The sequence below is a fragment of the Pholcus phalangioides genome, unplaced genomic scaffold (genome assembly GCF_987345545.1).
Source record: "Pholcus phalangioides strain wild (caught in Gottingen) unplaced genomic scaffold, Ppha-v1.0 ptg000172l_1, whole genome shotgun sequence".
Classification (NCBI taxonomy): domain Eukaryota; kingdom Metazoa; phylum Arthropoda; class Arachnida; order Araneae; family Pholcidae; genus Pholcus; species Pholcus phalangioides.
In genome coordinates, this window is record NW_028301637.1 from 2,687,025 (window position 1) to 2,701,316 (window position 14,292).

The 14,292-nt window shown below is 36.2% G+C and overlaps 1 protein-coding gene across 1 annotated transcript in view; it reads right to left on the reverse strand.

Annotated features, from left to right (window-relative positions):
• Nucleotides 1-4,237: 4,237 nt before the first annotated feature.
• Nucleotides 4,238-14,292, reverse strand: part of Pbp49 (proximal sequence element A Pbp49) — a 46,278-nt gene continuing 36,223 nt past the window's right edge. Inside the window, exon 9 of the mRNA XM_089255795.1 lies at nt 4,238-4,477. Within this exon, the coding sequence (XP_089111921.1) occupies nt 4,330-4,477 (148 nt within the window). The 3' untranslated portion in view covers nt 4,238-4,329. The remainder of the gene's footprint in view (nt 4,478-14,292) is intronic.

A 14,292-nucleotide genomic window follows, 5' to 3' on the forward strand; every position in this document is an offset into this window, starting at 1 on the left:
AAATATTTTTGCGATTTTGTTAATCTGGCGCACCCTGGTCTGATGTACCAGATTAAGTTTAGTGAAGTCTACTGAAACTTTTTGCCTGCGGCACCTTTTTCCAGTAATCAATGTTTATCTGCTGTTTCCCAGAGCAGTTTGTGTCTCTGGAAAACCTTTTGTCAGGTTAATTGCAACCCCCCTGTCGAATGTTGACAGCACAGTTTGAGAACCCCTGGTATTAACTGCTTCAGTTGCAAGGTATTGGTGAGAAATTCAGATGTTCTGTGTTTGACGAATGGGCGAAAAGTATGGTAACCTCTTTCTAATCTAACTGCATCTTAGAGAAAGTTGAAGAGGGGGGGGGGAAACAAATGTACAATCAAACCTCATTAGTGCATCACCCGGTTACCACGTCACTCTGCTTACTGGCTCACTTTTTGAAAGTCCCAATTGTCCTCAGGCAGGAATTGGCACAGCTAGGGCTCACTCCTTTTAACGAGTCGCTGTTTACTAAGCCATATTTTTACTCTCCCAAGAGTGACTCATTAATGAGGTTTGACTACTACACAGTTTTCCTTTCATAAGTGCAGATAAGAGTAGTTATACACGAAGATTTCTATTTTTCACCCTTGCCCAACCAGTTCTCTTATGTGTATATGGTAGTACATACATCACACATGGGAAGTCACTAATAATTATATAGAAATAAAAGGTAAAAGAATTTCGTGGTGTTTTTACAAAGACAGTGATAAGAAAGAGAACAGCTTTTGAGACTTTGCGCCCAAATGCCTGTGGAGAATAATCTAAGCAAATGAATATGCTTAGTACAAGATGTTTTCTGGATCACCTTGTATATCTAACTGAAAAGGGAAATTCTCTTGTAGTGGCTTTAGATTGTTATCGTATACACAAGTTTTGCTACAAACTTCAATCACCCTGTATAGGAAACTCTGGGGGGGGGGGGGTGTTAGCTACATGTAAACATTGATTTTTGGAAGGAAAAATTCATCTGCCTCTATGTTCGCTGTCTTGCCATCATAGTGAAAATTCATTTAATCTATCCAGTATAAGTATCTTGAAAACGTTATTGTATAGTCCCCAGTACTTTTAAAACTAATATTTTTTGCAGTGCTATTCTCACATTTAAAATCTTCTGCGGATACCATCATAAAATAACTATTCAATATCAATTTTTTCTCGTGATAGGGAACGATGATTAGTATAGAACTTAAACCATTAAATAGCATGGAGTATATGAACATAACCAGCAACATGATTTCAAATTCTAAACTGATAATCAAAGCTATTGAACATTAACAAACATTAAAGTTAAAATTTCATTTAAAAGTATCCATAAAGTGGGCGAAGTATTACTTCACCAAGTTGCTGCCATCAATGAGATGGGTTGGAAATGCAGGTGCAGTCTTGAGCCCGCTAGAGGAAGGATCTATATCCTCTCCCTTGGGTGTTTGAATCTGGGACTGAAAGCAACCTTCACATGGAGCATCTTACCAGCATGGTGGGATAAATACTGGAACTTGTGCTGCCATCTTGCGGGTGTAGTTTGAACCAAAATTACACCAATTGGTTTTCATGTATAGTGAAAGTGATGTTCGAAATACATTCAATACTGAACCATATTTACCCAATTTGCACATTGCTCCCTCAACTCAAGTGTACCATAGGATCCTATGTTATACCCGTAGCTTCCATTACCCCCTGGACAATTCCATAGCCCACCAGGGGGAGATCTTGCCAACTTTGGGAAAACTACCAGAATGGACAAAATGACTACGATTGTAAAAATACATGATATAGCTGTTAAAATGTGCATATATTTTGGATTAAAACATTTGCTCATTTTTAAATATTAAAGTTTCGAGGGTTAGGGGCAACCCTGCGAAAAAATCTTCATGTTGCATATCCATCAATTTAAAAATTTTGGAATGTTAAGTAGTTCCACAACTGAGTGAACCCCATTTTTATTCAGGGGTTTCGATGAGGCACAATAATTAAAGGTTTCTAGGGATGTCAGCCATCTAAAAAATAAAGGAACTTTTGATAAGAGGCATCTAGAGGTGGGTGGGGTACATGCATTGCTTTGTATAATTGGTTAATTGAAGGGTATAGACCAGTGGTTCCCAATGGTTTTTAGGCCATGCCCCACCAAATCATCTCTGAAATCCTAATGTCTTTCCTAAGAAACTTTAGTAATTTTTTTAATGTAAAAATCATTCTTTTTTGCTTTGCTTCGTTAAATTTTAAAATGCAGTCTTTGTAACCCTCCCCCCCCCCCATTTCTGTCTACGTTAGCCGAATCAAAGTTAGTGGTTTTTAATCAGGGGTCCTGGGAGAGACTAGTGGGCCATGAGTTTGGATGAGAAAACAATTAACTCTGCTTCAACGGCTGGTATAGAAGGATTTATTGGGCCGTTAGGTCATGGTCTGCTATTTCTTTCACACGTTTCGCCTGTAGCGGAGTGGTACCAGAGTTCAGATAACGATCTACAAGGCATGGGCAGAGATGCCCTCAAAGCAGACTGATCGAGAGAATGTATTTGTGTATATATGAATTGACATCACAAACATTCCCCCCCCCCCCAACTTTCAAGTCTATCCCCGCCTATGCTACAGGATGTTTGTAAGTGCGGTTTAAAAAACATTCAAAAACTACCCTGTATATGCCTGTTTAATGAATAAAATAATGACCAAAATAGTAACCAGAAATACCAGTTTTACGAGGGAAAATGCAGTGTCCCAAAATAAAAAAGCTAATTTCTATATGCTCCCTTTGTCCTCTAACTTCTAATTAGAAAGTTGTTGCCCTGTCTCCTGATGCCAACAGAAAAAATTCCATGTTCCTAAGTGGTGTATTCGCCAACATATTTAAATTCAAATAATGACACACTGTATTTTCACTCTCGACACTATTTTTTGAGCATTTTTTAAATGAAACTATACCTCTACAACGGACAGTTGATGAAATGAAAGCCATATTAGCACTTACAGGACACCCTGTATTGAGAGAAAAGACTGAAAAGTTGATAAGGGCATTTTGGTAGTATCAGACTCATCTCTGAAGATGCCCACCACAGCTATGGATAAAAATAGCAGACCACAATTTACTTAACAGCCCGCTGCGAGTTCTTATTCTCAATTAATTCATTGTTTGTACGTTGCTATATACAGAATATCATTTTATAAAAGGAGTTTGTAGGTTTAATTTTTCTTCATTCTATTGGCACAGGGGGCTGCGGAAATTATCTTATTGGCTTGAATTTTCCGTGGAACACAAAACATTTAGTCAAACCTCTTCTACTGAAAAAGAAATAAACAAGAAGTCATATTAAGAAATTTTTAAAAACTTGTACTGATGCAAAAAATGAAGGGATTTCGGAAAAAGGTCTCAAGAGCTTTCATAAGAAAAATCAAATTGCTCCATCGGGTTAGGAATAATCAGTATCAACAAATAACGGTCATACAATTTTGTGAAATCAGTGCAGCTGTTTTTCTTTCTTTTTTTTTGTTTCCAGTTGACTTATGCAAGATAGATGGTAATCAAACTCATATATTGCAAATACAGATATACCTCGGCTAACGAAGATAATTCGTTCTGGAACATCAAGTTCATTAACCGAGGTATTGCTGTGCAGTGAGGCTAACTCAAAGTGTTCAACCTATAAGGCTGAACACTTTGAGACGAAAACCTGCCTGCAATGGAGAATCCGGATTAATGCATTTGTGTGCACACCTTTATAAAATGGAAACCAGTCTAAAATTGAAAATTTTAGTCTCGACTTTCCGTTTCATACAGGTTTTATTGAATTGCAGGGTTCCCAGAAAAATCTGGTCAATTATTTCCCTGACCAAAAATGCATACACTGTCATGGGCATGTATACAGGGTGTCCTGTAAATGCTAGCATGACCTTTATCTCATCAACCGTCTGTAATGATTCCAATCCTCCTATTGCAAATTGCTTTGCCAAAGGGTTACAGAAATCTACCTCATTTATAATGTACATCATAATTTTACAAATCAATTCCGTAAGAAGAAAGAGGCATCACTGTTGAACTTTGTGAGCCATGATTTAAGACGGGAGAGGAGGGTTGTGAGCAAAAAAACGTACTGTTCTCCATAGGAATAACAGAATTAAAATAACTTCTATTTGAAATTCTGAGTTACTTATACTGAGCTGAACGAGACATTTTTATTGACATTGTTATAAAGTCAGAGATGAATGCTATTCATTAAAAAAAAAGTTTTATTCCAATTTGTTTATAATACAGCGAAATGAGGATGTAAATATACACTGTAAGGAAAAGTGAATACAGATGAACGTTCAAGTTCAGTCCAGGGTCGATCTACAAGTATACCTGCGAGCTTCGAAATCCATCATTTTGGTCATATCCTTGCTGTAATGGAAAAGCTTGAAGCACTCGTCACAGAAGAAATATGGATCCTCCGGCAACTTCTGGTTTCCAGACACAACCCATCTATAATGGATGGGGGGGGGTTAATTTTTTGCCATATCAATATATACCAGGGATGCTCAAACTTTTTCCCACCCACACGTCCCTTTCTCTAATCAACACTTATCCGAGACTCCTCATAGCAGTTTAACTCTTCAGAGGTATAATTTGCGGACTGGCAAAAATAAATACAGTAGAACCTCTCAATAACGGACACCCATGGAACCAAAATCTTTGTTCACTAATGGGGATGTACAGTGGAATCTTGTTTATACAACTTTCACAATTAAACACTGTTTGGCTTCCATCACAATTTGTTCCGATACATAAAAATGTATGTTTCTGTAAAAGTGACACACCAGTTATGCATAATCACTAAAGCCCGGATTACATGCGCTAAAAAGTGGCAAAAATATGCACTAAAAGAAATGCTGAAGTATGAATGAACTAAGAAACACTAAAATATAAATCTATTCTAGAAGGGCCAGGCTATATGTTATACCTAAAAGGGGCAGTGGATTGCTGCTCCTTTTCAGTGCAATACATGGAATCACGCTTAATTTTTTAAATAAAAAAGAATTATCCCACATGGTTAATTTTGAACAAATTTGCCTTTTGGTAAGCATGCAGGGTGTCCGTAAAATGACTTTCCAACTGTAAATATGAAAATTTAGATTCGAACTGCAGACAAGATTTACCATGAAAAAAAGATAAACATTGCATTTACATCACGTCGTACATTTAAGAATTGAAACATCAATAATATCTGTTGAAATTAAATATAAAAAATAATTGAAATTGAAAATATTATGGTACTGATTAGTACCACACACACGCTGTTGAGCACCCGGTATGTACAGATATGCACAATCATGAAATTTCAAACGTGGAAGAATGTGTCATCATCAAGCTGACGCTTCTAAACCGGACACGTGATAATGTACAGCAGATACTGGGGGAGAGAGCGCGTGATCTGCTACTTTCAGCCAATCACAGGTCCTGAGCCACGTGCTAGCAAGACAGAATACTGAAAGATACTGAGTTTTGTGGACTGAGAGATGTGATTTCAATCTGATAAGACGTACAAAAAGTTTTTCCGGTGGTTGCTCCGGGAGGGTCTGAAGATTTCATGCCGGCTCAACATACGATGGAATAGGTGATTCTCCTACGTGCGCCTTAAGCGAGGCAATCATCACCACCCGAATTCTTCTCACAAAAAAAGGCAAGATCGAAATTTCACTTCGAAAAAGAAATGGACTACATCGGCACTTCCCTTTTGTCTCGTACGTGTGCCAGTGCCACTTCGCCTCGTGTTCATCATATTCCTGCAAATGCGTGTTAACATTCTGACTTTCAACATAACTCTTCACCTCTGCAAATATGGACTAAGCTTTACTCATGGCGAGTATGAACACCTAGGCCACTTCGGAGTCAACACCAGCCTCATGAATTCAGCGGCAGCTAGATAAGTTCAAAACCTTTGATTGGTTTTTTTTTTTAGTTGGGGGCCCCCTAGCAGTCTGAAAAAAAAAACCAATCAAAGGTTTTGAACTTATCTAGCTGCCGCTGAATTCATGAGGCTGGTGTTGACTCCGAAGTGGCCTAGGTGTTCATACTCGCCATGAGTAAAGCTTAGTCCATATTTGCAGAGGTGAAGAGTTATGTTGAAAGTCAGAATGTTAACACGCATTTGCAGGAATATGATGAACACGAGGCGAAGTGGCACTGGCACACGTACGAGACAAAAGGGAAGTGCCGATGTAGTCCATTTCTTTTTCGAAGTGAAATTTCGATCTTGCCTTTTTTTGTGAGAAGAATTCGGGTGGTGATGATTGCCTCGCTTAAGGCGCACGTAGGAGAATCACCTATTCCATCGTATGTTGAGCCGGCATGAAATCTTCAGACCCTCCCGGAGCAACCACCGGAAAAACTTTTTGTACGTCTTATCAGATTGAAATCACATCTCTCAGTCCACAAAACTCAGTATCTTTCAGTATTCTGTCTTGCTAGCACGTGGCTCAGGACCTGTGATTGGCTGAAAGTAGCAGATCACGCGCTCTCTCCCCCAGTATCTGCTGTACATTATCACGTGTCCGGTTTAGAAGCGTCAGCTTGATGATGACACATTCTTCCCCGTTTGAAATTTCATGATTGTGCATGTCAAGAATTCTGTACATACCCGGTGCTCAACGGCGTGTGTGTGGTAGTAATCAGTACCATAATATTTTCAATTTCGATTATTTTTTATATTTAATTTCAACAGATATTATTGATGTTTCAATTCTTAAACAAAATATTACAATTTTAATTTAACACACAATAAAATCTTCAAATATATACGTTTTGATTTTTATGACCTGTTGTACTGCACAACAGTTAAACCGTCAAAAACCTGCCAACCCTGGCTTTTTTGAGGTGAGTGATCAGAAAAACAATTTTCCTCAACTTTGATAGCAGAGACTATAGCTAAATAATATATAGTGTTTTGATTGTGGATACACACTGTCCCTGCCAATAGACATTTTAGGTTGCCCAGTAACACAATGCAAAACAAATAGCATCATTTAATTGATATGTTGCTCCTGAATATATGTTGTGTTGCGTGTGCCATCAGGGAATGATAGGGATGAACCTAAAAGCAAAAATTTACATCAATGCCCACCACAAGAAGAAAACATGTTCAATTCAAATATAGCAATCAAAATGACTGCTCTCGGCCATTCTAGGTATAAACTTCGATATCTCCTGTACAAAACCTTCAATGGTTTCAAATTTTTGTACACAGAGAGAAGTACAGAAATGATGAAAAGTCACCAAAAATGGAGTGTGTACTTTAAATACTGTCAAGATTATAGCATTTTCAAAATGAAAAACCGTGAAAATGACTGCTCTGGCCATTCTAGTGTTAATAATGCCAAAATGTACTATGAAATGAAAAAATATGTGTGAAAAATTAAAACAAATCAATAATGCTGAAGCATTTTCATAACAACACTAGAAATGAAAAAAAATATATGCAGAAAATGGGGAAAAAATTGCATTCAAAAGTTAACGAAAAACAAAATTTGCAAAAATATACGTTCAAGAATGTCACGACACGCATTTAAAAATACCGAAATATGCATAAAACAAATGCCTTGAAACTTCTTCAAAATGCCCTGTAGGGCATACATAGGAAATAGGGCCAAAAATTTACACTTACTCTAAAATTTCTGTGATTTTATGTATTAACTAGAAAATGCACAGTGGTTATGCGTAATTTCTGAATAAAGTAGAAAAGTATAAAGATAAATATGGAAAAACTTGTAACGTTTCTTCTCTTCATTAAGCGACACAATTAATCATTTTTACCCATACATGATATGTGTCGTACACATAACAATAAAAATTAAAATAAGTGTTAAGATAAGAGAAAACATTACATTATCAGTCTTGTTATGTTGACTTTCTCCCCATGTTATCAACAAACAAAGCCCCATGTATTCACATTCACCACGCTGGACCATAGTTACATGCAGTCAAATTAAGTAATTAATTGACAATTCATCACATTTACCAACACAAGCTTGGGATTAAACATAATCTTAGTTGAATACGATTACTTTTCGGTTCATGACCAAGAATTAAAAAATTGAATTAAATTTGCTTTCACCGGTGGGACAAAAAAATTCATTAGTAAAAGAAGGGTGACCGTTACTCAGGGACTTTAAATGTATATTTTTAATATATAGTCGCCAAATTTGTTGAAACATTGATATTTCTTAGCATTTGATGATGGTTTTGTTGGAAACATTCATGGCGATAGCACAATTTACTAATAAATTATTAATTTCTTAAATAGACAATCAAATATTAGAAAGGAAGAATTTTAAAACAGTAATACTTACTTTTATTTTTACATCCTATGAAAAAAATTTATTTTTGATTTCAAGTAAATTTAATCAATTTTCTTATCGACGATTAGAAAATTGTATTGCTTTCATCTCATGGAGCGAGAAGGTAAACTATTAATTATTATTTAATCATTATTAAAAGACTTAATTACATTCACGCAATTGAGAAGTTATGGAGGATGCAAATTTCCCCTCCCCAAATTGGGGCCAAAAGCCCTAGTTTTTTAGGGGAGCAGGGAGTTATTCCCAAATAATCTATCCAGAAAAGTCTTGTTGCCTGTGATCCTGTCCTCCCAAAAGTGTCACATGCATAAAATTGTTGCGATTGCACCGTATCACAAAGAAATATTTTAGTTTGGCAAGGAAAAGACAAAATTCATCAAACAGCCAGCGTCTGTTCAGCCTTTTCACAGTTAAATCAGTGAGATGACCAGTGTTCTTTGACATTAGTAGCTCTACATAATTTCATATTTTAAATATTATGTATCTATTACTATATGTCTCTATTTTGATTCGTATTTCTGTCTTAGCCCGTCAGAAGAGATGCTAATTGTTTCTCCATTATTTTTTCCAGTCCGCAAATTATTTCTTCCATTTATGTTTTGCCAGTCCATATTACTCTCGTGTACAGTGGAGCGTCCCCTTAATGAACACTTTTCTGATCCTCTGTTTCATGGAATAGGGCTTTAATGTATTTCACTCCTTGAAGCAGACAATAATACAGTAAAACCCCTCTTAACTAATACCCCTTAGATGTGATTACCCCCTCTTTTTCGGGCAAATAATAATTTTCCAGAGTACAGTCGAACCTCGTTATAATGAACCCAGGATACAGTGAACTCTCGGTTATAGTGAACTTTTTCAGTGGTCCCAACTGAACATCTATTTAACTAATGTTATTTTAAATTCTTATAATGAACTGAGAGAAATATCCCTTCCGCAGATTTTTTTCCACAGTTTTTCAAAGGTATAAGTTTACACATATAAGGATCCCGAACGACAGCATTCCATGACTTCCGTGTCAAATACCACTTTTTCATCCTCCCCACCGTTTCTAGGAATCAACCACTGATCCACTATGAGACTCCACTCTTTTCAAACTACCTGTCAAAAAACCGGAACAATAGTGGAACAGACCTAGAGGTGCGATATTTAGTGCATCAAGCTTGTTTTTTTTACTTCCAATACAATTTCTGTGCTGCAACTGATGGATGGATCAAAGCATTATTCGCAGCCTTAAATCTCACTACAGGAAGCAGTTTGTTAAGAGTATTTTGGAAAGATATGATGAACAGCAAGTATTACATCTCTCTTTTGGAAACAATCATTTTGCTGGAGAAGTCTTGCAGACAAGTAACAGATGCAACAATTCGCAACTGCTTTCGACAAACGGGTCTTTCCAAGAATGTATTAGAGCAAGGGTGAGACAGTATTGCGGATGACGAAGATGAAAACCTACGGATCGTTATATGACTGGAAAAGCATTGTGTAAATCTTTTTCAAAGGATGAAATTTAACACCTCGAACTTTGTGATAAGAGGTGTGTACTTCAGATATTCCTACCGATGATGAAATCGTATCCGAAGTAAAGCAAAGAACGAAGATACCACACCCTCAGAAGAAGAAAGTGAAATGTCACCACCTTCAATATTTAAAGTGAAAGGGCTACAAACATTCTGAATACTTTTTTTCTACGGAAAATATAGACAAAAAACTTTGGACTTTTTTCTAATCGTCGATAAGAAAATTGATTAAATTTACTTGAAATCAAAAATAAATTTTTTTCATAGGATGTAAAAATAAAAGTAAGTATTACTGTTTTAAAATTCTTCCTTTCTAATATTTGATTGTCTATTTAAGAAATTAATAATTTATTAGTAAATTGTGCTATCGCCATGAATGTTTCCAACAAAACCATCATCAAATGCTAAGAAATATCAATGTTTCAACAAATTTGGCGACTATATATTAAAAATATACATTTAAAGTCCCTGAGTAACGGTCACCCTTCTTTTACTAATGAATTTTTTTGTCCCACCGGTGAAAGCAAATTTAATTCAATTTTTTAATTCTTGGTCATGAACCGAAAAGTAATCGTATTCAACTAAGATTATGTTTAATCCCAAGCTTGTGTTGGTAAATGTGATGAATTGTCAATTAATTACTTAATTTGACTGCATGTAACTATGGTCCAGCGTGGTGAATGTGAATACATGGGGCTTTGTTTGTTGATAACATGGGGAGAAAGTCAACATAACAAGACTGATAATGTAATGTTTTCTCTTATCTTAACACTTATTTTAATTTTTATTGTTATGTGTACGACACATATCATGTATGGGTAAAAATGATTAATTGTGTCGCTTAATGAAGAGAAGAAACGTTACAAGTTTTTCCATATTTATCTTTATACTTTTCTACTTTATTCAGAAATTACGCATAACCACTGTGCATTTTCTAGTTAATACATAAAATCACAGAAATTTTAGAGTAAGTGTAAATTTTTGGCCCTATTTCCTATGTATGCCCTACAGGGCATTTTGAAGAAGTTTCAAGGCATTTGTTTTATGCATATTTCGGTATTTTTAAATGCGTGTCGTGACATTCTTGAACGTATATTTTTGCAAATTTTGTTTTTCGTTAACTTTTGAATGCAATTTTTTCCCCATTTTCTGCATATATTTTTTTTCATTTCTAGTGTTGTTATGAAAATGCTTCAGCATTATTGATTTGTTTTAATTTTTCACACATATTTTTTCATTTCATAGTACATTTTGGCATTATTAACACTAGAATGGCCAGAGCAGTCATTTTCACGGTTTTTCATTTTGAAAATGCTATAATCTTGACAGTATTTAAAGTACACACTCCATTTTTGGTGACTTTTCATCATTTCTGTACTTCTCTCTGTGTACAAAAATTTGAAACCATTGAAGGTTTTGTACAGGAGATATCGAAGTTTATACCTAGAATGGCCGAGAGCAGTCATTTTGATTGCTATATTTGAATTGAACATGTTTTCTTCTTGTGGTGGGCATTGATGTAAATTTTTGCTTTTAGGTTCATCCCTATCATTCCCTGATGGCACACGCAACACAACATATATTCAGGAGCAACATATCAATTAAATGATGCTATTTGTTTTGCATTGTGTTACTGGGCAACCTAAAATGTCTATTGGCAGGGACAGTGTGTATCCACAATCAAAACACTATATATTATTTAGCTATAGTCTCTGCTATCAAAGTTGAGGAAAATTGTTTTTCTGATCACTCACCTCAAAAAAGCCAGGGTTGGCAGGTTTTTGACGGTTTAACTGTTGTGCAGTACAACAGGTCATAAAAATCAAAACGTATATATTTGAAGATTTTATTGTGTGTTAAATTAAAATTGTAATATTTTGTTTAAGAATTGAAACATCAATAATATCTGTTGAAATTAAATATAAAAAATAATCGAAATTGAAAATATTATGGTACTGATTACTACCACACACACGCCGTTGAGCACCGGGTATGTACAGAATTCTTGACATGCACAATCATGAAATTTCAAACGGGGAAGAATGTGTCATCATCAAGCTGACGCTTCTAAACCGGACACGTGATAATGTACAGCAGATACTGGGGGAGAGAGCGCGTGATCTGCTACTTTCAGCCAATCACAGGTCCTGAGCCACGTGCTAGCAAGACAGAATACTGAAAGATACTGAGTTTTGTGGACTGAGAGATGTGATTTCAATCTGATAAGACGTACAAAAAGTTTTTCCGGTGGTTGCTCCGGGAGGGTCTGAAGATTTCATGCCGGCTCAACATACGATGGAATAGGTGATTCTCCTACGTGCGCCTTAAGCGAGGCAATCATCACCACCCGAATTCTTCTCACAAAAAAAGGCAAGATCGAAATTTCACTTCGAAAAAGAAATGGACTACATCGGCACTTCCCTTTTGTCTCGTACGTGTGCCAGTGCCACTTCGCCTCGTGTTCATCATATTCCTGCAAATGCGTGTTAACATTCTGACTTTCAACATAACTCTTCACCTCTGCAAATATGGACTAAGCTTTACTCATGGCGAGTATGAACACCTAGGCCACTTCGGAGTCAACACCAGCCTCATGAATTCAGCGGCAGCTAGATAAGTTCAAAACCTTTGATTGGTTTTTTTTTTCAGACTGCTAGGGGGCCCCCAACTAAAAAAAAAAACCAATCAAAGGTTTTGAACTTATCTAGCTGCCGCTGAATTCATGAGGCTGGCGTTGACTCCGAAGTGGCCTAGGTGTTCATACTCGCCATGAGTAAAGCTTAGTCCATATTTGCAGAGGTGAAGAGTTATGTTGAAAGTCAGAATGTTAACACGCATTTGCAGGAATATGATGAACACGAGGCGAAGTGGCACTGGCACACGTACGAGACAAAAGGGAAGTGCCGATGTAGTCCATTTCTTTTTCGAAGTGAAATTTCGATCTTGCCTTTTTTTGTGAGAAGAATTCGGGTGGTGATGATTGCCTCGCTTAAGGCGCACGTAGGAGAATCACCTATTCCATCGTATGTTGAGCCGGCATGAAATCTTCAGACCCTCCCGGAGCAACCACCGGAAAAACTTTTTGTACGTCTTATCAGATTGAAATCACATCTCTCAGTCCACAAAACTCAGTATCTTTCAGTATTCTGTCTTGCTAGCACGTGGCTCAGGACCTGTGATTGGCTGAAAGTAGCAGATCACGCGCTCTCTCCCCCAGTATCTGCTGTACATTATCACGTGTCCGGTTTAGAAGCGTCAGCTTGATGATGACACATTCTTCCCCGTTTGAAATTTCATGATTGTGCATGTCAAGAATTCTGTACATACCCGGTGCTCAACGGCGTGTGTGTGGTAGTAATCAGTACCATAATATTTTCAATTTCGATTATTTTTTATATTTAATTTCAACAGATATTATTGATGTTTCAATTCTTAAACAAAATATTACAATTTTAATTTAACACACAATAAAATCTTCAAATATATACGTTTTGATTTTTATGACCTGTTGTACTGCACAACAGTTAAACCGTCAAAAACCTGCCAACCCTGGCTTTTTTGAGGTGAGTGATCAGAAAAACAATTTTCCTCAACTTTGATAGCAGAGACTATAGCTAAATAATATATAGTGTTTTGATTGTGGATACACACTGTCCCTGCCAATAGACATTTTAGGTTGCCCAGTAACACAATGCAAAACAAATAGCATCATTTAATTGATATGTTGCTCCTGAATATATGTTGTGTTGCGTGTGCCATCAGGGAATGATAGGGATGAACCTAAAAGCAAAAATTTACATCAATGCCCACCACAAGAAGAAAACATGTTCAATTCAAATATAGCAATCAAAATGACTGCTCTCGGCCATTCTAGGTATAAACTTCGATATCTCCTGTACAAAACCTTCAATGGTTTCAAATTTTTGTACACAGAGAGAAGTACAGAAATGATGAAAAGTCACCAAAAATGGAGTGTGTACTTTAAATACTGTCAAGATTATAGCATTTTCAAAATGAAAAACCGTGAAAATGACTGCTCTGGCCATTCTAGTGTTAATAATGCCAAAATGTACTATGAAATGAAAAAATATGTGTGAAAAATTAAAACAAATCAATAATGCTGAAGCATTTTCATAACAACACTAGAAATGAAAAAAAATATATGCAGAAAATGGGGAAAAAATTGCATTCAAAAGTTAACGAAAAACAAAATTTGCAAAAATATACGTTCAAGAATGTCACGACACGCATTTAAAAATACCGAAATATGCATAAAACAAATGCCTTGAAACTTCTTCAAAATGCCCTGTAGGGCATACATAGGAAATAGGGCCAAAAATTTACACTTACTCTAAAATTTCTGTGATTTTATGTATTAACTAGAAAATGCACAGTGGTTATGCGTAATTTCTGAATAAAGTAG